We start from the raw sequence: 20,604 nt of genomic DNA, 5'->3' as shown, positions 1-20,604 counted from the left end.
TAGCTCTTGCCCCCTCCCATCCCCTTGGAGGGAAGATGGCTGATAGAGACCCTATCTGCATCCAGCCCTGTTGAGGCCAGCCCACATGATACCCTCCACCAGTCTCAGCAGCAGCAATGGTGCTGGTGGAGGTGATTCGGAGCTGTGACCGCAGGGCGCTGACACCGTTTAGCTGGCACAGCTAATTGGAGTTTAAAATTAGAAATAACTTAAAGTGCAGACAAAAAGATAAAGCTCGAGGATGCCTTGGCCCGGAGGGAGTGGTGATGGGGGTCTTCAGTGGGAGGAGGGGCTCGCATCTGGGAAGGAGAATCTTTTGTGGACACCTGGCCTGGCCTGCAGAGGAAGTGCTTAGGCCTTTCAGCCAGGAGACCTGGGGTATCCTGCTGCCTTTGCTGTTCCTTCCTTCTAGGATCTCTCTGGGCCTCTGTTTTTAAAGCTGTATAATGGGCACAACAGTAATGAGAGAATCACCTGAACTAGAAGGTACAAAACAGAGAATGAAAAAGTGTCATTGTTTGTTTGGCACTCCCAGTGAGTTCAGTACAGCAGCCGGCACACAACATCATTGGAACCTCACAATCACTTGAGACATCTCACCACTTCAGAGATGAGACAAACTGAGGCTCAGAGGAATTGCCCCAGGCCACAAAGCAGGGGTCCCTGATTGCACCATAGGCCTCCAAGCCCACAGGGCAGGCTCTTGAAGACGAGAGAATTGGGGACACCTTTTCTGTTGTATCTGTAACCTGGAAATGCTCCAAGGGCTAAGACATAGTCTTCTGACCCCTAGCATGGAGTAGACACATAGCCGGTACCCTGGAAAAGATGGCTCCAATACCTCACTTCACAGAAGAGACAGCCAGGCCCAAAGAGGCCAAGGTCTCAGAACGAGACAAGGCTGACCCAGGCCTGTGTTGGCCATGCTGGGGCTGACAGATGGGGAGAGCCTGTTTGGTGGTGCCTACTGGCTCAGCTGTTTTCTCTTGTTCTTGCAGGTCTGCCGGGAACTGGCCCAGGTGAGGGCACAGGCCTACTTCTGGTGGTGGTTGTGTGCAGTGGTGGCAGTGGCAGCCAGGACTAGAGGCCAGGGGAATCTGGGAGCCTCAGGTAGGACTGGGTCCTTTTAGGCAGGTGGACAGATAGACAGTGTACAGGGATGGCCTTCCGCTTTGGGCTTCTCCCTTTCTGCCCTGGGCCTGGAGTCGGTTTGGGGTTGGGGGGTGCAGCACACACTGAGTCCTTAGTCTGGGTGTGGGGTCTGGGCACCCAGGGTGGGTAGCAGTTTGCTGTGCCCCTGAAAGCTCCCTACCTGGAAGTGGCATCTGGCTCAGGGAAGGCTTTGACCTTGGACCTCAGGGACCTGGGACCCACCGGTGATTAGGTGCCGAGAGTGGTGACTCTGCTGGTCGGTCAGAAAGGAGGTGGTGTTTGAGCCAGAGTAAGAGTGGATGTATCAGCTTCTCCATGGCCCCTTTCTCTGCCTCAGGCTGTCCTCATCATCACACAGGGAAACTGAGGTTTGCCCTGGGCCCTCTAGGGGTTGGACATAAGGTCTCCCAGCTCCTGGCACAACCAAACTCTCTCCCACATCCCCAGGTCCCCCCATTTCCCTGGCCTTTCTGGGGCCAGAGGAGAGACCCGAAATTCCCATCTGCAGCCACCAGATTCAGGGTGTGCTGGGAGTGTCTGTGGAATGCTGGGGAAGGGTATACTCTCTCAGGCACCTTATAAAGCTCAGAGTTCCCTCCTTTGGGTCACACTTGCCTCCTTCCACCTGCGTTACAGTACAGAAGTGAAAGTTACCCTTTGGGTGTCCGGAGTCCAGTGAACAGGATCCTGGGGGGCACTGGGGGCTGCTGAGGGTGGCAAAGATGTTCTTTCCCCCAAGAGTCCTCCCGGCTCACCCCCTCAGTCCCACCCCTCCTGGCTCTCAGGCACCTACAGGTCTTGAGGATGAAGAGACGGTGGGGGCTGGGGTCCCCCTTGAAGGGAGGGCAGGACATCAGGGCTCTGGCTCCTGGAGTGGGAGTGGGGGCTGAACAAGGGCAGGGTCTATGCTGGGTCTTCTGTTTATTCAGCCTCTCCCCAAACTTGGTGGGAAGGGGGTGATGTGTCCTTGGTTGGCTGGGGAACTCTGCTATGTGAGGTCAGGGGGGCATTCCCACCCACCACTGAGCCTCATTCCCTAAGAAGTCCAACTAATTAACCTTGAAGCCAGCCTACTTTCTGCTCTCAAACGCCACCTACCTCGCCGGCGTAGGCATATAAACACACACAGGGATACAGAAGCTGAGCTGCACTCTGCCCCCATACCCGCAAACCCGCGAGTGCCTGCACACGCATCACACATGCGCACACACGTACACAGGTGTTCACATGCACTCACTCGCAGGCACGCTCAAACACGCACACAGACGCTCACCCGCTCACCCAGTCATCCGTGCACTCAGACGCCTGCCCACACATACCACACTGTGCCCATTCTGGGTCAGGAGGGGGGGGGGTCCTTGGTCAGGGTCACAGCTCAGCCTACATCTGGCACTGAGGGTGACGTTTGAGGTGTAACCGTGACCACAGGCACTCCAGGGGACAGCGCCACCCTGGGAGGTGAGCTTTGCCCAGACGTTTACCAGCTATCCCGCTTGGGCCAGGCCCCCGGGCTGACCAGGGCTCGGCATAGAGGGGGAGGGGAGATGAGTGCGGGGGAGGAGCCATGTCAGCCGTGCCGTTTGTGGCTGCTGCCACAGAGGAGGAAGTGGGCTGTCTGTGGTCATAGGCCCAAGGTGCTCACAGGCGGGTGGGCGGTTCTGTCGGCTTGTCTGTCCCCTGCAGTGTCCACACCTGGTACACGTGGAGTTGCTGGGCCCCGGGAACTGGGAGGCAGGCAGGGAACTTCTCCCAGGGCAGTCTGTGCATTTTCCAAGGCCTGGGCCCAAGGAGAAACCGTCTGAGGTGTTTCCGGAGGCCCACTTCCTCTGGGCTGCCCAGGAAGTGGTTTTAAAGTGGGACTGACCAGCTCTCCATCTGTGGCTCGCTCCGCCCCAGCCTGGCCCCCGAGGGGAACAGTGTCTGGATAGTGGATTAGGTCGACCGATCGGGCTTTCCACGGCCAGGGCTGGCCAGCCCAGGATGGAGACTCAAGGAGGGGAGTGGGGGTGCTGAGGCCACGGAGTCCCCCGCAGCCCCCATGACCCCAGCTCCTCCTTTCCTCCAAGCTGTAAGCCGAGACTCAGAGCACAAGCTCTGGCAGGAAGGGCTTCTTGAGTGTGAGAGATGCTGGGCTGCATCTCTGGGATTAGACAGCTCTAAGCAGCTGTATGAATGGACCTGGGCAAGTGGCTTTGACTCCCAGTGCCTCAGTGTCCCCCTCTGACACCTCAGACCACGACAGCGTCCACCTTTGCTGGGTTGTGCTGGACATAACAGATGATGTATGCAAAGTAGCCAGCACCGTGCCTGGCACGCTGTTCATGTTTAAGGACTAGCAGTGGTTTAGTCGCCAAGTCATGTCCGAGTCTTTGCAACCCCATGGACGGTAGCCCGCCAGGCTCCTCTGTCCATGGGATTTCCCAGACAAGAATACTGGAGTGGGTTGTCATTTCCTTCTCCGTGAAGAAGTAGAAACTGTAGTTATGTAAAGCACGCAGCTCCCAGTTCATGGTAACTGTTTGAAGAACAGCAAGTGGTACTGATGATGGGATTATTTTCGGCTGATGGCCTGGGCACGGGCCCAGTGTCACAGGGCCAAGTGGCTCTGGAGCCTGACTGAGAAGCCAGGTCTCAATTCTGCCTCCGGTGGCAACGCTGCAGGGTGGGGAGGGTTCTGTTGTTTCAATCTGTTCTGGGTCCTCCAAGGAGAAGAACTCCAGGGTGGAGCAGCTGTGCCCACTCAGTGGCCCAGCCCTCTCCTGCTCTTCTCCCCCTCACTCCATTTCAAAAGGAGAAAAATAGATCTCCTGACAAATGGATGCAGGGAAGGGAAAGGCAGGCGCAGCTGCCTGCTGCCCCCACAGGCCTCCCCCAGACCCCTCCCCTGCTCTGGCCCCCTGCAGGACATGGGGCTTGGAAAAGCTGAGGCTGGTGGTGTGGCAGTGGCTGCTGAGCCCTCCTGCCAGCCTGCCTCCACTTGGGACCCTTGAAGTTGGTCTTTGGGCTGGGGAAGGAGACGGACAAGGGGGCTGATGGAGCCTGGGGGGTGGGGAGAGCTGGAGATCCCCTCACACACGTTCATGCACACATCCTCACCAGGTGGCAGCTGGTGGCAGGACCCTACCTGTCCCAGGGACATGCAGAAGGTCAGCCCTGTGAGGGGGTTGCTGAGCTTCAGCTTTCGCTAGCCAGGACCGAGGGCCTGCGGGCCTCAGGTGTTGAGTGGTAATGATGACATTGTAGTAGGCAGAGGCCAGAAGCCTGGAGGGTGGAGAGGGGCAGGGGCCTGGGCTGAGAGTGTAAGTAAGGGTCTCCTGAAGGTTTAGGAGCAAGACTTCTGCAGGCGTCGACAGATCTGACTTCAAATCCTTGCTTAATATTTACTGGCTCTGTACTGACGCCAGGGACTAGGCTGCTTTAAGGCTCAGTCATCCCATCTGTGAAATGGGCAGATCCAGGAGTGTGCATCAGAGACCTGAATGATGAGAAAGAGCCAGTGTGTGTCTTGGTAGAGGAGCAGGAAGACGAAACAGTGAGTTCAGAGGCTCCTGAGCAGAAAGGAACGTGGTTGTTTAGGGGACCAAAAGTGGTTTGCTGGGGTTGGGGCTGAGGAGCAGGGTGGGGTATGGCCAGGAGGTCAGGGAGAGGGGTCTGGGAAAAACTGGGGTCTTGAACAAGGGGTGACAAGATCTGCTGTACTATCTTAGGAGATCTCTTTAGTCACTGGGGCAGAGGGACCTTGGGGGTTAGAGCAGAGGCTGGAGGGCAGTGAGCAGGCTTGTGCAGGCCTGGGGAAGGTGATGGTGCTGGGATGGGATGGTGATGGAGAGAAGAGAGGACTTTGGGACAGATAGGAGGCAAAAGTGATAGCCTTGTTGTAGGGGGAGGAAGAGGAGTGTGGAAACGACCCCCAGGTGTCTGACCTGAGTGCTGTTGCTACTAGGAGACCAGGGCACTTGTATGGGGAAGGTGTTTGGATGTATTTGAGCACTTCCAGAGCATGGTAGAGTTGGGGATATTACAGTTCAGGAGGGTCTGGGCTGAAAGTGGAGACTTGAGAGTCGAAATGTAGCATGTAAAGCCGGGACTGAGGGGAGGAGAGAGTTCAGCAGGCCTTCGGTGGGCAAGTCCAAGAGGCCCTGGTTATAAGACTGGGATGCTTGTCCCTCGAAGGTCCCTGCCAAGGTGCCCATGAAGGCAGGCTTGTGGTGGCTGAGCCACTGTTTTCACAACAGCCCCGGAAGCTTTGGATCATTTCTGTGGCTGTGTTGGGTAAACAGGTGTGCTGGAGTAGCCAGTCGCCAAGGCCCGAGGCTAGAACAAATGTCCGCTAGAGGTAAGCTGTTGGGGCTAGGATCGGGGGTAGACAGGAGGAGAACTGCAGGGTCGTTCAGTGTCAGAGCTGGAGAAAGCTGAGAGGTGTCCATTGTCAAGACAAGGAGACGGAGGTCCTGAGAGAGACGGTAGCTGGCCTGGGGTCTGCCAGTGGACTCAGCTACCTTTGCCCAGCCCGGTCTCTTCTCAGAGCAGCAGAGCAGGGCATCATGGGGCTGTATGGCTCTAGAGAGCCCCTTTCTCCACTGATCCAAGGAAGTTTCGAGGCCCCTGTGACCATAGGACAGCTGGAAAAGGGCGGTGGGGTAGGTGGGAAGAGGACATGGTGTGAGGATGACGGTGCTGGCAAGGATGCCGCTGCAGCCCATGCTGATCCGTGGGCAGGCCACGATCACCCCCTTCACAGATAATGCCAGTGCGCCTTGACCAAGGTCACAGGGCACCAAGGGCAGACATGTCCTGAACTAGACTTGCCCAGCCTAACCCAGCCCCTGCTCTCCACTTCCTCTGTTCACTGCTCACCATGAGATGGCACACCACAGTCCTGCTTCCCTCCAGCTTGCTCCCCGTCACTAAAGTGGGGAGGCATCCTTGGGGCCCTGCTCGCCTCCTGGTGCTCTGCTGTGCTTAGTCGCTCGGTCGTGTCCATCTCTTTAGGACCCCATAGACTGCAGCCCACCAGGCTCCTCTGTCTATGAAATTCTCCAGGCAAGAATACTGGAGTGGGTTGCCATGCCCTTCTCCGGGGGATCTTCCCAACCCAGGGATGGAATCCAGGTCTCTCACATTGCAGGCAGATTCTTTACCATATGAGCCACCAGGGAAGAGAGAGAGGCAAAAGCCTAAGATGGCCATCTCTCTTTCTCCCTAGCACGAAGTCTACTGTCGACAACCAGGAAAACCACAGGGACTCTAGGAAGAGGTGCACCAAGAGAGGGCTGGGGAGTGGTCTCTGGGGGCTGGCAGAGAAGCCATTCCCTCCATCTAGCACTGGCCCTTGTCTCCCTCAAAGCCAGACACGCAGTTCTGGGGCTGGAAACAGAGTCCCCTCTCCATCTCCCTGGGGACCACCCCGTTGAGTTCATGGGTCTGGGTGAATTACCCACTATCTCCTTGTCAGTTTTTTCCCAGTGAGTCTGGAGGTCCTGGGTGGGGTGCCCACGTGGCTTCTCCACCTACACAGGAGCACCAGCCCCTCCTTCTGTGCACCAGGCCTATATCTGCACCTCTGACCCCCGGCCTGTTCCCAGCCTCCAAGGACCTCCCCTCTTAGAAGGAGGAAGGCTGCCCAGCGAGGAGCCTGACCGGCCCACTCCTTCCTCTGTGCACTTTGGACTTCTCCCAGGGCTGGGAGGGACTTTCTCCACCTCCCTCAGCAGGGGAAAGCCAGCCTGCCTGACATCCAGCAGCCCTTCCCTCCCCTGTCCCCTGCCACTGGGCCCCAGCGGCTGCAGGAAAAAAAGCCGCGTTGGGACTTTCTGCTGGCAGCCCCTCGTTGGGCACGTGTGGGTCCTGCCCGGCTTGTGAGTTGATCACTGCCTGCCTGGAGTGTCTCCATTCCCGTGTGTACACAGATCTCTCTGTGCTGGTGAATGAGGGTACGAATGTCCCATGTGATCTGTGTGGGCCTGGATGTCTATCTACACGTGAGAGCCGCTGGCACGGGGGTGTGTTTCTCAATGTTCAAGCTACTCACTTGTCATAGGAGTGTGTGAGCGCCTATGGTTACAGCTGTGCCTGTGTGAGGGTGAGGGTGTGTTCAGCTGCAAGCAGGACTCCCCACATGTAACGGTGTGTTTGCTTTGGTGGGTGTGCCCATGTGTGGACATGTGACGTTATTCTGAGAAAGGCCCAGACGTACCCCTCACCCCGGCTCCTCACAGAGGCCCCCTTGTTCTCAGTCTGGCTGTGAAGGGGCTCTTGTTCCTTCCTCAGGGGTACCTGGGGCCCTCCCTCTGGCTGAACCCAGGGCTTCCCCAATCCTAGGGCCAGTTGAGTGATTCAGGCCTGTACCACACAGGTCCTATGCACCGTGCATGCTGGCAGGGGTGAGCGTGAGCCAGTAACAGCCAGTGTCCAAGACCTGCCTCTCTGACCCTTCCAGACCCTCTGGCTAGGTGACCCGGTGGCACCCTGGGCGTCTTTCCCGCTGAAGCCCTTCCTGACATCCTCCCACCAACAGGCCCCTTTGGCCCCCATTCCACCCCAGCCCCTCTCACTGCCTGAGCGGTGGTCATGTCCTTCTCTATAATGACATGTTTGTTTGCATGTCCTCTGTCAGGCTGTGAGTTCCATGGGCCTGGTGTGACTCATCACTGTGGTGCCCACTGGCTGGGTCTGAGGAGGGCTGAGGGTGACCTGGGGCCAGGCTGTGCGTTGGAGCCTTAGAGCCGGCCCGCTATCATGTGCAGAATCTTGTGTCCCCAGGCGCGGGTTTTCCTGCGGGAGACAGCCAGGTCTTTCATTGGTTCTGAGGGAACGACAGTGGCAAAAGGTTGAGTTGCGCTGCCCCAACCTCTCCTCTGATTCTTGTCCGCGGGCCGGGTTGACCAGCAGTGGAGGGGTTTACTGTCCCCAGGACAGTCAGGTGTGTGGCCGGAGCTGGGAAGGCTGAGCTCCAGGCAGACGCCCAGGTCGTCTGCTGAGTGTGATCCCAGACACCTGCCCAGGGAACCTGCCGGGGCCCGTGAGGTGATGGAGCGGCTGACCTCCTGGAAAGAGGGGTAGAAAGGACTGGACTTCAGAGCGATCTGTAAGGATATGTAGGAATTCAGGGGGCCACTCTGGCTGAGGGAACAGCGTGTGCAAAAGCACGGGGGCTGCTGCAGAGTGGGGCACGTGTTCACAGAGTAGCCAGGGGGTAAGATTGGAGGTGGCGAACAGGCCAGGGCCAGGCTCAGAGACGGGCCTTCTCCAGGAGGTTCCGAGCTGCGAGGAGAACGGAACAGGGAGGGACCAGGAGTGGTGGCAGGGAGGCAGGGTCACTGGGGAGGAGGAGGACAGTCCGCAGTGATCGGAGTTTCAGCTGGGGGATAAGGCGCGAGTCCTGATCTGGGGGGGGGGGGGACACGTCTCCTGCTCTGGGACTTGCCCATGACCTGAGACCGTCCGCGGCTGGTCCTCCTCCCAGGATGTGGGGGCTGGGGGGCACAGGCCCAAGGGGAAGGGCCTTGCTAGCCCTTCCTTCCCCCACCTCCTTTTCTTGCTGAGCCCATTTCCTGGGTTGTGAAACCCCTGTGGCCTCTTTAACTTGCTTCCGTCTGGGAAGGCCATCTGGGGAAGCCAGCCTCCCAGCTGAACTGCTGCCCGCCCGCCCGCCTGCCTGCCCTGCCCGGCAGCTTCTGCCACACCCAGCCCCCTTGCCCTGTTGCAACCCTCCCAGGGCCAGCCCTGCTCCCTGCTGCCATCACACTGCCTCTCTTATTCCTTCCCTTCCACTACCTGGGCTTCCTGGGTCCTCCTCCCTCCAGTCACCCCTCAGGACTGATGTGGCCTGGACTTTGAGCTCCCCCCGGGCAGGGTTTGCATCCCCAGAGGTCCTAGGCCGACACGGCCCCGCTTTGCTTTGCTGCTGCCACCACCCACCTTGACTGGCAGCAGGTGGTGCCTTTCATGGGAAGGTGGCAGGGGCTGCCCCAAGCTGGGCAGGTGTGTGTCGGGAGGGAGGGTGGCATGGGAGTGGGGTATTCCTTACTCCTCAGGGGTCCGTTCAAGGGAACCAGAGCCTAGACTCAGCAGAGCCTCATCTGATCCTGCTCACCCTTGCTTTGCTTGACCTCAGCCTGCCTCCTCTTGTTCCTCTGGCTGACTTGGAGAGGGACCCTCCCTTTATGTTCTAATACTACCCCCAAGAGTCTGCCTGAGGCCTCTCTTCTCGGGCCCTGCTTTGTTTCTCCGTTCAGCAGGCATCCCCCTGTGGCCTGTGAGGCAGAACCAAATGCCAGTGAGGGACTAGGGTGGAAGGGAACCATCTGAATCTAGGGACCAGGGAACCTTTATGGCAGGACCCCTTCCTCAGTTTCCCCCTGTGTATAAAGAGGAGATAGACAGGTCAGTTTCTGAAGGCCCATCTCTTGGGAGATATTTTGGCTTGATGGGTTTTATTTTTTACCTCTAACAAAACTGTTACACGTGATTGTTGTAGAAAAATGAGAAACCTCATCCTTGTTCCTGAGAACACCCCTCAGGCCGTGTTCCCATTCGCCTCCTTTACTTACTGGAACACACTCACACTCACACACACACAGGGATGTATAATGGGCACGATTGTCCTCCGTGCACCAGTAACTTCGGCTGGGGTAGTCACTCTGGTCACCTTGAGGTCGGCCTTGCCCACTGCCCCTGACTGGCTGGGAGCAGGTTTTCACTGCCCTGGAGGAGGTAGGCTGCCTGCTCTGGCCTTGCTTGGTACCACCTTTCCTTACCTGTGGGCTGCAGGCTAGGGCACGGTGTGGAGCAGGAGCAGCAAGCCCTCATCCCCTGAGGCTGGGGTCCAGTTAGGTCTTCCCCAGGTTTTGAGAACTGGAGGCTGCCCCAAGTGGCTGGAACAGGAGAAGTAGTAGCAGTTCAGGAGTCTGTACCCACCTTCTTTGTACAGTAGTGGTCCACAAGGTAAGGCCTGGAGCGGGTTGGGTGGTCAAGCATAGGAGACTTGTCTTCTGGTCCCCTCACCCCCTTATTTTCTCTATCCTCACGGATGTATTTCTGTACACTGCTCCCAACACATTTATCTGTCTCTACCTTTGTCCCCTCTTGCCCTTCATCTCCTCTTCCTGACATGGCAGACCAGGAAGAACATGGGCTGCAACATCAGATAGGTCTGGATTCAGAGCCTTCTTCTAGCACTTACCAGCAGTGTGATCTTGGGCAAATCACTTAGCCTCTCTGAGCCTGTTTTCGTCATCAGTAAATTACCCACCTCTGGGATCTACACAAGGATAAAGTGAGTTAATTCCATTAGAAGCTTGATCTGGTGTATGTAGGCCTCTCCTTTCCCTGCTGTGTCCACAAGTCTGTTCTCTATGTCTGTGTCTCTACTGCTGCCATACAAGTAGGTTCATCAGTACCATTTTTCTAGATTCTGTATATATGCATTAATATACGATATTTGTTTTTCTCTTTCTGTATTATTTCACTCTGTTTAACAGTCTCTGGGTTCATCTACCTCACTAGATCTGACTCAGATTCATTCCTTCTTTTTTTTTTTTTTTTTTGATTCATTCCTTCTTATGGCTGAGTAATATTCCATTGTATATATGTACACAACTTCTTTATCCATTCATCTGTCGATGGCCATCTAGGTTGCTTCCACGTCCTGTTGTAAATAGTGCTGCAGTGAACATTGTGGTACATGTGTCTTGTAGAATGGTTTTCTCAGGATACATGCCCAGTAGTGGGGTTGTTGGGTCACGTGGTAGTTTTATTCCTAGTTTTTAAAGAAATCTCCATATCGTTTTCCATAATGATGTTATCAATTTATATTGGCACCAACAGTATAAGAGGGTTCCCTTTCCTCCACACCCTGCCCAGCATTTACAGTTTGTAGATTTTTGGATGATGGCCATTCTGACCAGTGTGGGTGATACCTCATTGTAGTTTTGATTTGCGTTTCTCTAATAATACGTGATATTGAGCATTTTTTCATGTGTTTATTAGCCATCTGTATGGAGGGAGAATCTTTTTTTTTTTGTAAGTGAGGGCACTGATTCACACCCAGGCCCTTTGACTCCAAGTCCAGTGCTCTCTGCTTCATGGGCTGCCTCTGTTGTGGGCTAGAGAAGCAGGAGAGTAGAGACAGGTGGTCGGGAAGGGCCTGGCTGGCTTTGGCTGGCTCCAAGGAGCTGGTCCCCATGGAGGCCTATGTGGAGTCCAACCCCTGCTGTCTCCGGGGGCCTGCGGAGCAGGGATGAGGTTGAGCCAGCGGCCTTCCTTTGGGGCCTGTGGACCTGAGCCAATTTGCATGAGGGCTATAAATAGTTGGCTCACCTTGTTTTTGTGCCACCACTCCACCCCCGGCCTTCCCACCAGTGTTCAGATGCTTTGCAAGGTAGGTGAGTGACTCTGGCTCCGCTGTGCAGGGAGTCCCGGTGTACTGCGGCCCAGGACCTATCTTAGGGTCTCATGGTGATCGATGAAAGATGATGTCTGCTTACAGTGTCTCTCTTCCTCTGGGGATCCACACAGTGCAGTTGGGGTGGAGATGGTGTTGGGAACCTGGCTGGGGCCCGAGCTCTAGCTTTAGTCCTAGGTAGTTGGGGCTAGGTGACCTCACCCTAGGTTATTGCCAGGTAGCTCCAGGGCAGCCCGTGGTCCTCTTCCTCATGATGCTGCGGTCGGGCTGTGCAGGTTTGGGGCCAGGACAGGGCCCACTGTGGTTGTGGTTTTCCCTCTGGTGGCTTCTAACTGACTGCAAGCACCAGCTGTTCTGAGTCCTGCAGAGCTGGAGGGCAGGCTGATGACTCTGTCTCTGCCGTGGTCCTATGGACGGCTGGCTCCTGTAGGTGACCCAGAGCCCATGGGCTACCTGGACTGGGCCCTGAGGGGAGATGGGGTTGGGTGGGGGGGTGGGGGAGAAGCCAGCCTGCAAGCGCTGAGCCCACTGGCCACTTCAGGATGAGCAGCTCCATTCCTGGAGACTTGAGTTTTCCTCTCTGAGGGGTAGGGTCAGTTATCAGGACTGTCTTCCCAGGCTACTAGGAGCCTGGAAACCTGGATGTGGTGAGGCTGTTAGTATACATTGTAAGCTGTGAAGGATGGTGCACAGAGGAAAGAGGGATGCTATTAGCAAGAAGGGATGATAGTGACAAGAGGCCCCCACCCTGAGTCTTGTGGGGTTGGTGTTGGCTGTACAAGTTCTCATCAATGCAGCAGCCCTCCAGCAAGGCACTGTGCCTCATCTGGGGGATGGGTGACCGAGACTCGGGCCAGGTGACTCCCAGAGTCCCCCCTCCAGGACAGTTTATCCTGTTGGGAAGCCTGAGGCTGAGCCATGTCTGCTGAGGGTCAGGCTCTGGAGTGTGGTTGCAGACTCGAGGCAAGTGTGTGCTGTGTAGGGGTCATGCTGATCCTTCCGGAACCCCAGACCACATAGGGTGATGGGATGAGTGCAATAGCCTTTTGCTTAGAAATTTGAGACCCTCACGTGGGCTCCGACGTGCGCTCCCAGCCATGCCTGTGCAGCCCACTATCCACTGCAACACTGACTGTGTACCCACCGCCTGCCCCGCACTCACACGTCCTCACAGGCACACACATCTCCATAGCCGTGGAGTTACACCCACGTGTACGGCCCCCCTTCCCCTAACACCAGCTTGCATACTCATGCCTGCTTGGGGCCCAGGGAGGAGGCGGCAGCAGCCCACAGATGGCTTTCCCTCCCTGCCTGCTGAGGAGTGGTCGGTGCGGCTGGTCTCAGACGTGAGCTCACACACCCACGCTCACGCCTTCTAAGTAGGAGCCAGGCCCGGGCAAGGGACATGGTGGAGTCTGCCCTGCCTGGTCCCTCTTCTTTATTCTGGTGGCTGGCTTCAGAGGACTGACCGGACCATTGGGCTGGGCTTCAGGCTGAGGTCAGTGTTTCCTGTGAGCTCATCTGGGCTTGGAACTCCCAGTGGGCCTGGCTGCTGCTCTGCGACCATGAGGAGGAGCTGGGGGAGACGTCCCAGGGCCAAGGTGGTGTTGCCTGTGCAGACAGGCATGTGTGGTGGGGGGATAACGGTATGTGTCTTAGTCTGCCTCGCTGCCATCTTATGTTCAGGATGGAGCAAGGCTGTGTATATGTGGATATACATGAGTGAGCATTCCTGCAGCCACAGTGGTGGAGCTCCCCTCTATGGACCCTGGACCCTGAGCCAGTGTCTGGGCAGGTGTATGAGTGTGCACCTATGGGCTTGCACAGCTGAGCATCCTCCACAATGACAAGCCAAAAGACCCTCAGGGTCACCTGTCATGACCATTGATTTGAGGCACTGTGAGGAATGGGGGCGTGTGGGGCCAACGTGTGTGGTATAAGAAGCAAATTCAGCATTATGTTTAATATTAAAATAGTTTTATATTTGGGAAAAAGTTAGTTTAAGAGTGCAGGCAACTTTCCAGGTAGGCAAGAGGCGCCTAAACCCAAGGGGCTCGGGTTCAGAAGTGTCAGGCATTCCCATCTGGGTGGGGCTTTTCACTACCCTGGTCCCAGACAAAATGGGGACTTAATTAGTAGAATCCCAGCTGTAGGTTCTGCTTCATCCTCAGGATTTCAGTTTCCTGTAGGAAAAGTGGGGGTGATCATCTTGACCCTGGCTGTCTGCTTGGGTGCTGTGCTCAGTCGCTAAGTCGTGTTGGACTCTTTGCAACTCCGTGGTCTGTAGCTCACCAGGCTCCTTTGTCCATGGGATTTCCCAGGCAAGAATACTGGAGTGGGTTGCCATTTCCTTCTCCAGGGGATCTTTCTGACCCAGGGATCGAACTTGTGTTTCCTGCATTGTAGGTAGATTCTTTACCACTGAGCCATCAGGGAAGCCCTGTCTGCCTAGGTAGTTATGAGCAAAAAACGAACTATGAAAACCAAGGAGGGCTGCAGAGGGCAGGGAGGATGGGGTGCTGTCCTTCCCATCTTGGCTGGCACTGAGGTGCTGGAGCCCAGCATATACTAGGTACCTGCACATAGTAGGTGCCCAACCATTGGCTGTTAAAAGAGGCATTGAATTACTGACTCTCCAAATAAATGAGATGGAAGTCACAGGCTCACATGTCTCCAGGGCCCAGGTAGGATTTGGAGAGAAGTAAAAGCAGGGTTTTGAACTAGAGTGAACTGGCAGGGGTGCTCAACCAAGGGGGCGGTGCCAGCCAGATATTGCCCAGTGGGCCTGATGTCACACCTTCCAGTTTCATCAGGGAAGTCACAAATCTCGTCTTACGTAAAACTCCATTTTAATGTTGGCAGCTAGGACTAGTGCCTTTTAAGCACCATGTGGGAGCTCTGAGGGGAGTGGGTACCTGACCACCCTTCCAGGGCTGTGCCTGCTACCTGCCTCAGGTCTTCTGTCTCCGCAGCCCAACTGCAGGCCCCAGCATGGCACCATTCCTGCGTATCTCCTTCAACTCCTACGAGCTGGGCTCCCTGAAGGCCGTGGACGAGGCAAGCCAGCCCTTTTGTGCTGTGAAGATGAAGGAGGCTCTCAGCACAGGTAAGGCTGGAGGCTGGACCCCACCCATGCTGCAGCCACTGGCAACAGGGAATTGCCAGTGGGGCAGGGAATTCAGAGCCAGGAGGCGACAGCAATGGAAGGAACTGTGTCTTGTTCTCCTAGAACATTTGAGGGATCCTTCTCTTCCTTGTCCTCATCTCCCTGACCAGCTCACCTGGCAGTGCAGGACAGTAGACACTACCCACTGCCTATAGGACCTCCTGCACTGGCTACATGGAACCTTCTCTGGGCCCCAGGGCTTCTGGTTCCTCCCCATTGGTTGTTTTGCCAAGAATGGGCTCCTTGTAGGAGCTCCATGTGTCCATCTGTGCCAGGCCTTGTGCTGGGAACAGAGGATACTGCCATGCTCCAAGGCTGACCAGGCTCTGCCTTCATGGGGCTCACAGTCAGGTGGAGGAGCCATACAGTGAATCTTGTGATAGGGAAATCCAGACGAGGTACCATCCCAGGCTGAGGTTCAGGAAGGGCTTCCTGGAAGAAGCAAACATCTCACATCATTCCTTATTGCTTCTGCCCTCTCCTGGTGAACCCTGGCTCATCCTTTAGGTCTCAGCTAAGCTGTCCCTTTCTTTAGGAAGCCTTCCCTGACCCTTAAGCTGGGGCAGGCCACCTGACCATGGGTAGGTCTAGACCCACTGACATTGCTCTCTTCAGTCTCGTCACAGCTATGATTTAATATTCACTTGAGGGGTGAACTGATTCATGTCTTGGCCTAGAACTGGGGCTCTAGGACAGACACCATGTTCTTTGCCTCCAGTATCATGGCTGGCATGTGGGAGCCTGCAGCAGTATTCACTGAGTGAATGCATAGGGGAAAGTGACATCTAAGAGGGGCTAGAGGAAGAGGGTCACAGGAAAAGGAAATAGCAAGAACAGAGGCCCAGGGTGGAACCTAGTAGGGGCGCCCTCAGGGAAGGCCAGTGTTTCTGTGTTCTGGAACAGATCATGAGTGAGATGGTGAGGCGTGCAGAGCACAGCCGTGAGGGCTGAGGTGTGGAGACCTGGGCCCTCGGGGAGAGAGCAGACAGATTCCACAGGATGGAAGGCCATGGGGAGGTCAGGGAGGGAGGGACAGAGGGACCCTAGCCCGACCTTGCCTGCCTGGCCCATTGCAGAGCGCGGGAAGACGCTGGTGCAGAAGAAGCCCACTATGTACCCTGAGTGGAAGTCCACATTCGATGCTCACATCTACGAGGGCCGCGTTATCCAGATCGTGCTGATGCGAGCCGCCGAGGAGCCAATGTCCGAGGTGACGGTGGGCGTGTCAGTGCTGGCCGAGCGCTGCAAGAAGAACAATGGCAAGGCCGAGTTCTGGGTGAGGGGCGCAGCCACGACACACCACATGGGTGGGCAAAGGAAGCAGGAATGGCCAAGGACATCCCAGGCTCTGGCCACCAACAACCTGGGTTTGAATCCTAGTCCTGTGAGTCATCAGATCCTTAGCTTCTCTGAGTCTGTTTCTGAATCTGTAAAAGGAGAAGCTGCTAAAGAGACCTACCTTGGGTCAGTTGTTCCAAGAAATGAAAAGCTGAAGGTGAAGGGCTTACTGCAGCACCTAGCCCTCAGGCAGCGCTCAAGAGAGCCCTCCTAGTGTTGTGGCTGATTTTTTCCCTTGTAATTTTGCAAAGGCGGGATGTACAGAGTTAAACATCTCAAACTGTATGAAAGGGCAGCTCCTGGCCCCAACACCCGGCCCCAGTCCCCCCTTCCTAGAGGCCCCCATTGTTCCTAGTTCTGTTTGGAATGTTCGCAGATATTCCAGGCCCAGGCAGGCACTGGGGAACACCATTTAGGATCTTCCACAGCAAAGGGGTGGGGAGCAGGATCATAGCCCGCCACTCACCTGCCCAAACCTGGACTTTGCACCCACATGTGGCCGGGTATCCCTTGTGGCCACAGGATACCCATGCTGGCAGAGCATCCCTATGCCCTGGGGTTACATGTGGGCTCCTGCAGCCAAGACGCACCCCCCCCCCCAGGAAAGACCCTGTGACCGTGGAGACTCTGCTCAGCCTCCAGTGAGGGGTGAAGGAACTGACCAGGACAGAGGTTGACCTGGGACTGCACCCAGTCTTGAATAATCAATCAGAGACACCTGGTGTGTCTGTCCAGCACCCCAGCGGGCACAGTCGGGCTCCAGGCCCCGGGTCTGGGGAAGCTGAGGGTCCTGTCCTGAGGACCAGCCAGTCTGTGTGAGGAGACTGGCCACAGAGAGAGAGAGAGAACCAGCACTGTGTTTCACTGCGCGTGTGCCTATGTATGTCTGTGTATGGGCGGTGGGGGGGATGGAGTACCTCCATTCTAAGATCCTTGTGAAGCGGGTGGCCAGGGTTGAGGGTGGGGAGTTTCCCTTCCCACTCTGTTCCCAGGGCCATGTGGCCAAGGTGGGTGTGGGCTGGATCCTTTCACTTCCCCAAATGTAATAATACCCCAGGATGAGGGGTGGGGGCGGGGCTCAGGGGTGGGGCCCTGCCCACTCTGGGCAGCCAGGTGGCCGGCCGGAGGCCAGGACTCCCTGAGCCTTGAGGGACCAACCATGGGGGCGGGTTCTGAGTCTGGCTTGGCCCAGGCCCGCCCTCATTGACTCCCCCACCCTCACCCCTGCAGCTGGACTTGCAACCCCAGGCCAAGGTGTTGATGTCAGTGCAGTATTTCCTGGAAGACATAGGTAAGCCCCTCCCTACCTGGGCTGAGGATGGAGGTTCAGAGGCCAGAATGGAGGTTTAGGGAAGCAGCCTCCATCAGCGTCCTCTGGCTGGGACTGCCCTGGGAGGGACTGAAAGGGTGAGGCCCCTCCTAAGGGCCAGAGTTGACTTCTCTGCTCACCGGCCCCCAGATTGCAAGCAGTCTATGCGGGGTGAAGACGAGGCCAAGTTTCCAACGATGAACCGCCGTGGAGCTATCAAACAGGCCAAAATTCACTACATCAGGAACCACGAGTTCATCGCCACCTTCTTTGGGCAGCCCACGTTCTGCTCTGTGTGCAGAGAGTTTGTTTGGTGAGACTAGTTGTGCCCACCAGGGTGGGGCAGCGGGGAAGGCGGGCCCCCATCCCCGGCCTTCCTCACGCTCACCGAAGACTGGCCACTTGCCTTTCAGGGGTCTCAACAAGCAAGGCTACAAGTGCAGGCGTAAGTGTCTCCACAGCCCGGTGTGTATGCGCATGTGTGCACACATGTGTGCCTGCTTGCATTCACAGCAAAGTCTGTGTCCCTGTGTTGGGATGGTGTGTCTGCATGAAGCCTGTGTGTGTGTTTGTGTGTGTGGTGTTCCAGGTGGGTGCGTGTGTGTGGGCGATAACTGCATCAGTGAGTGCCAGAGCTGGAGTGTCTCTTGCCAACGTTTCCCGTTCAGTGATGTCACACTGGTGGCCTGAAAGAGGCCCCAGTGGAGTCCGTGCACAGAACCTGCCAGCACTGCACATCAGGGCTCTTTCCCCCCAGAGAGGCTATCAGAGCTTTGCCTGTGCATCCCTGGCTACACATGTGCTCCTGACCACACCATGACGGTGTGAGCAGAGGCTCTGGAGCCAGCCCGCCTGGGTCTGAACCCCAGCTCTGCTGCTTCCTTGCTGTCAGACCTTAGGCACAGTTACTTAACCTCTCTGTGTCTCAGTTTCCTCATCTGTGAAATGGGGATAATAGAGTCATTGTGAAGACCAAATGGGATAAAATATGTAAAGCTGTGTTCCAAGTGTGAGTGGGACACTGTAAGCATTCTATGTAAGAAGTCTTGTCCTTACTACCCTGCTGTGTATGTATGCCCAACCGTCTCTGTGTAGGAGTGCATCTGTCTGTGTGTGTTTGTGTGTCAGTGTGTGTGTTTGGGGGAGGGTAGATGGTGAGAGAGCTTAGGAGCTGTATACTGTCCTGGGCCACAACAAGGACTCCCCTGCCTCCAGTTCTCTCAGTGCCATCCCCACCCTATCCTTCACTTCTGCCCTGCTCCCTGCTCACCGAGACTCCTTGAGCCTTCCCTAATCTCTGAGGACTCCCAACCCCAGATCAGCCTGTCCTTGCCCCATCCTTCCCAGGCTCCTCCTACAGGGACTGGCGGGCTGAGAGAAAAATCAAGCTCCGGGGCCGAGGCCTCCATGGAGTGAGGGTGTGGGCGGTTGGGGAGAACGGTGGCTTTGTATAGAGGGCAGGACTGGGCCGGCGGGCGCCAGCTCACAGACTCTGCCCCTCCTGGGCCTTCCCGTCCCCCTCCTGGGCCTGTGCCTCCTCAAGAATGTAACGCTGCCATCCACAAGAAATGCATCGACAAGATCATCGGCCGGTGTACAGGCACTGCAGCCAACAGTCGGGACACCATAGTGAGGCTGGGCCCAGGGTGGGGGTGGAGGGGTGGGGGGGATCCGAGCTGTCCCCACCCCTTCCCTGTCGGGTCACCCTTCCTCCCTGTTTTCCTTCATCCTTCCTTCTGGGTTGACCCCTGGGATCTCTTCATCCTTCCTTCTCCTGAGTTGACCCCTGGGATCCCTGGGGTCATGGAGCCCTCTTGGGAAATCTACCATGCGTGGGGTTGGGTTGGGAAGTGTTAGGGGGTGAAGAAGGGGCTGGAGCTGGCATGTGACCTTTGACCCATCACCCTGCATCCCAGTTCCAGAAAGAACGTTTCAACATCGACATGCCGCACCGGTTCAAGGTTTATAACTACATGAGCCCCACCTTCTGTGACCACTGTGGCAGCCTTCTCTGGGGTCTGGTGAAGCAAGGATTAAAGTGTGAAGGTACATACTGGCGGGGGCGGGGGTGGGAGGGGAGGGACCACCCCACTCAGACCCTGGAAACCCTGACCAGCTAAGGTTGCCTTTGCTCCCTCACTTGGGGAATCTCACGTGGTTGAGGCCTCCTGGCCCCTCCCCACTGGCCCAACCGACTACCCTTTACTGCTGTGAGACCATCAGAAGGTGTCCCCACTGCTCTAAGCTCCATGTCTTCAGTTATAAAACAGGGGTTAGAGTCAAGTTGGCCCCAGTCGCTGAGGAGAATGGTGCAGAAGGTGCTCGGTCGGAGGGGCCTGTCTCAGCAGCTTAAAACATGCTCCTCACTGGTCCTCCCCCCACCTCCAGCTTCACTGCAGCAAGAGACGTCTGGAGGAAAAGGGACTTCTCTAGTTTGTCCCAGACATTTGTTTTTTATTTAAGTAAGAAAAGATTTGTGGTGATGATTTCAGACACATCTTTTTCTAGAGGCAGAAAACCCAGCAGACCCTGCCCTCCTTTCTCCTCCATCGCTCCTCGCCTTACTGGCTGCCAGCCTGGGCCAGAGGCCTGATGGTCTGCTTCTCTTCCCACCACAGACTGTGGCATGAACGTGCACCACAAGTGCCAGATGAAGGTGGCCAACCTCTGTGGCATCAACCAGAAGCTCTTGGCCGAGGCCTTGAACCAAGTTAGCCAGGTGGGCAGGCACTGTGGGGAGCCTGGACAGAGGGTCTTGGGGTTGGGGACCAATCCAGGCTCATGCTTACTCCTGGGGGGGTGAACTGCAGTGAGGTGCATTTATACCTAAGACCCCACTTCTGGAAGATCCATTTCAAGGTCTGGTCATTAGAAAGTGATGGGCTTGTTCTCCTAAGATATTAGTTACTCAAGCAGTGCTCTGAGGGTGAACCTGGAGGACTGCAAGTTTGGAACTCTTGGAACTGAAGCCTTATATGTTTATGTTGTGTGTGTGTGTGTGTGTTTGGGTATGTGGGTGGAGCTTGAAGGATGTCACAAAACTTTAAAATTGTAGAATCTATCACAAGTGAAGGAAAAAAACAAACAAAAAAAAACAAGTAAAGGTTCTATTAAGTGGTTGGGCAGGTAGGATTCAATTTCTAAAACTTTTGTTTGTAACCACTGCCTTTTAGACCTCCAAGGCATCTCTGTGCTAGAAGTGTGTGTATGTGTGTACTTTTTCGTGCGTGTGTA

General features: G+C 56.1%; 1 protein-coding gene and 1 long non-coding RNA gene across 9 annotated transcripts in view; one reads left to right on the top strand and one right to left on the bottom strand.

The window, feature by feature from the left end:
- The window catches only part of PRKCD (protein kinase C delta), a 30,137-nt gene that overhangs the window by 2,705 nt on the left and 6,828 nt on the right, over window positions 1-20,604 (top strand). For 2 of the 6 annotated variants that reach the window (XM_081524989.1, XM_081524990.1), the window contains 9 exons: window positions 999-1,110; window positions 14,530-14,663; window positions 15,800-15,999; window positions 17,292-17,352; window positions 17,521-17,683; window positions 17,784-17,815; window positions 18,914-18,999; window positions 19,287-19,416; window positions 19,989-20,089. In XM_081524989.1, coding sequence (XP_081381115.1) covers window positions 14,549-14,663; window positions 15,800-15,999; window positions 17,292-17,352; window positions 17,521-17,683; window positions 17,784-17,815; window positions 18,914-18,999; window positions 19,287-19,416; window positions 19,989-20,089 — 888 coding nt within the window. In that variant the 5' untranslated portion in view covers window positions 999-1,110; window positions 14,530-14,548. Of the gene's footprint in view, window positions 1-998; window positions 1,111-14,529; window positions 14,664-15,799; window positions 16,000-16,429; window positions 16,942-17,164; window positions 17,353-17,520; window positions 17,684-17,783; window positions 17,816-18,913; window positions 19,000-19,286; window positions 19,417-19,988; window positions 20,090-20,604 lie in introns of those variants that run through there. The other 4 variants (XM_081524992.1, XM_081524991.1, XM_081524995.1 and 1 more) reach the window with 4 other exon arrangements.
- Window positions 13,518-17,062, bottom strand: LOC145519923 (uncharacterized). 3 transcript variants are annotated; one of them, XR_014064027.1, is made up of 5 exons: window positions 16,979-17,062; window positions 16,087-16,150; window positions 15,841-15,965; window positions 15,069-15,155; window positions 14,390-14,633 (listed from the first exon to the last, which is right to left on the bottom strand). It is a non-coding gene; the product is annotated as an uncharacterized LOC145519923 (long non-coding RNA). The 3 variants fall into 3 exon arrangements; XR_014064028.1 differs by lacking the exons at window positions 15,069-15,155; window positions 16,087-16,150; window positions 16,979-17,062 and adding exons at window positions 13,518-13,740; window positions 16,183-16,390 and having other exon boundaries at window positions 14,504-14,633; window positions 15,777-15,965; XR_014064026.1 differs by lacking the exon at window positions 16,087-16,150 and having other exon boundaries at window positions 15,044-15,155.

The sequence above is a fragment of the Giraffa tippelskirchi genome, chromosome 9 (genome assembly GCF_054371585.1).
Source record: "Giraffa tippelskirchi isolate mGirTip1 chromosome 9, T2T-mGirTip1v1.2.pri, whole genome shotgun sequence".
Classification (NCBI taxonomy): domain Eukaryota; kingdom Metazoa; phylum Chordata; class Mammalia; order Artiodactyla; family Giraffidae; genus Giraffa; species Giraffa tippelskirchi.
Note: the sequence above shows the minus strand (reverse complement) of the source record. Positions and strands in the feature narration are given on the sequence as shown.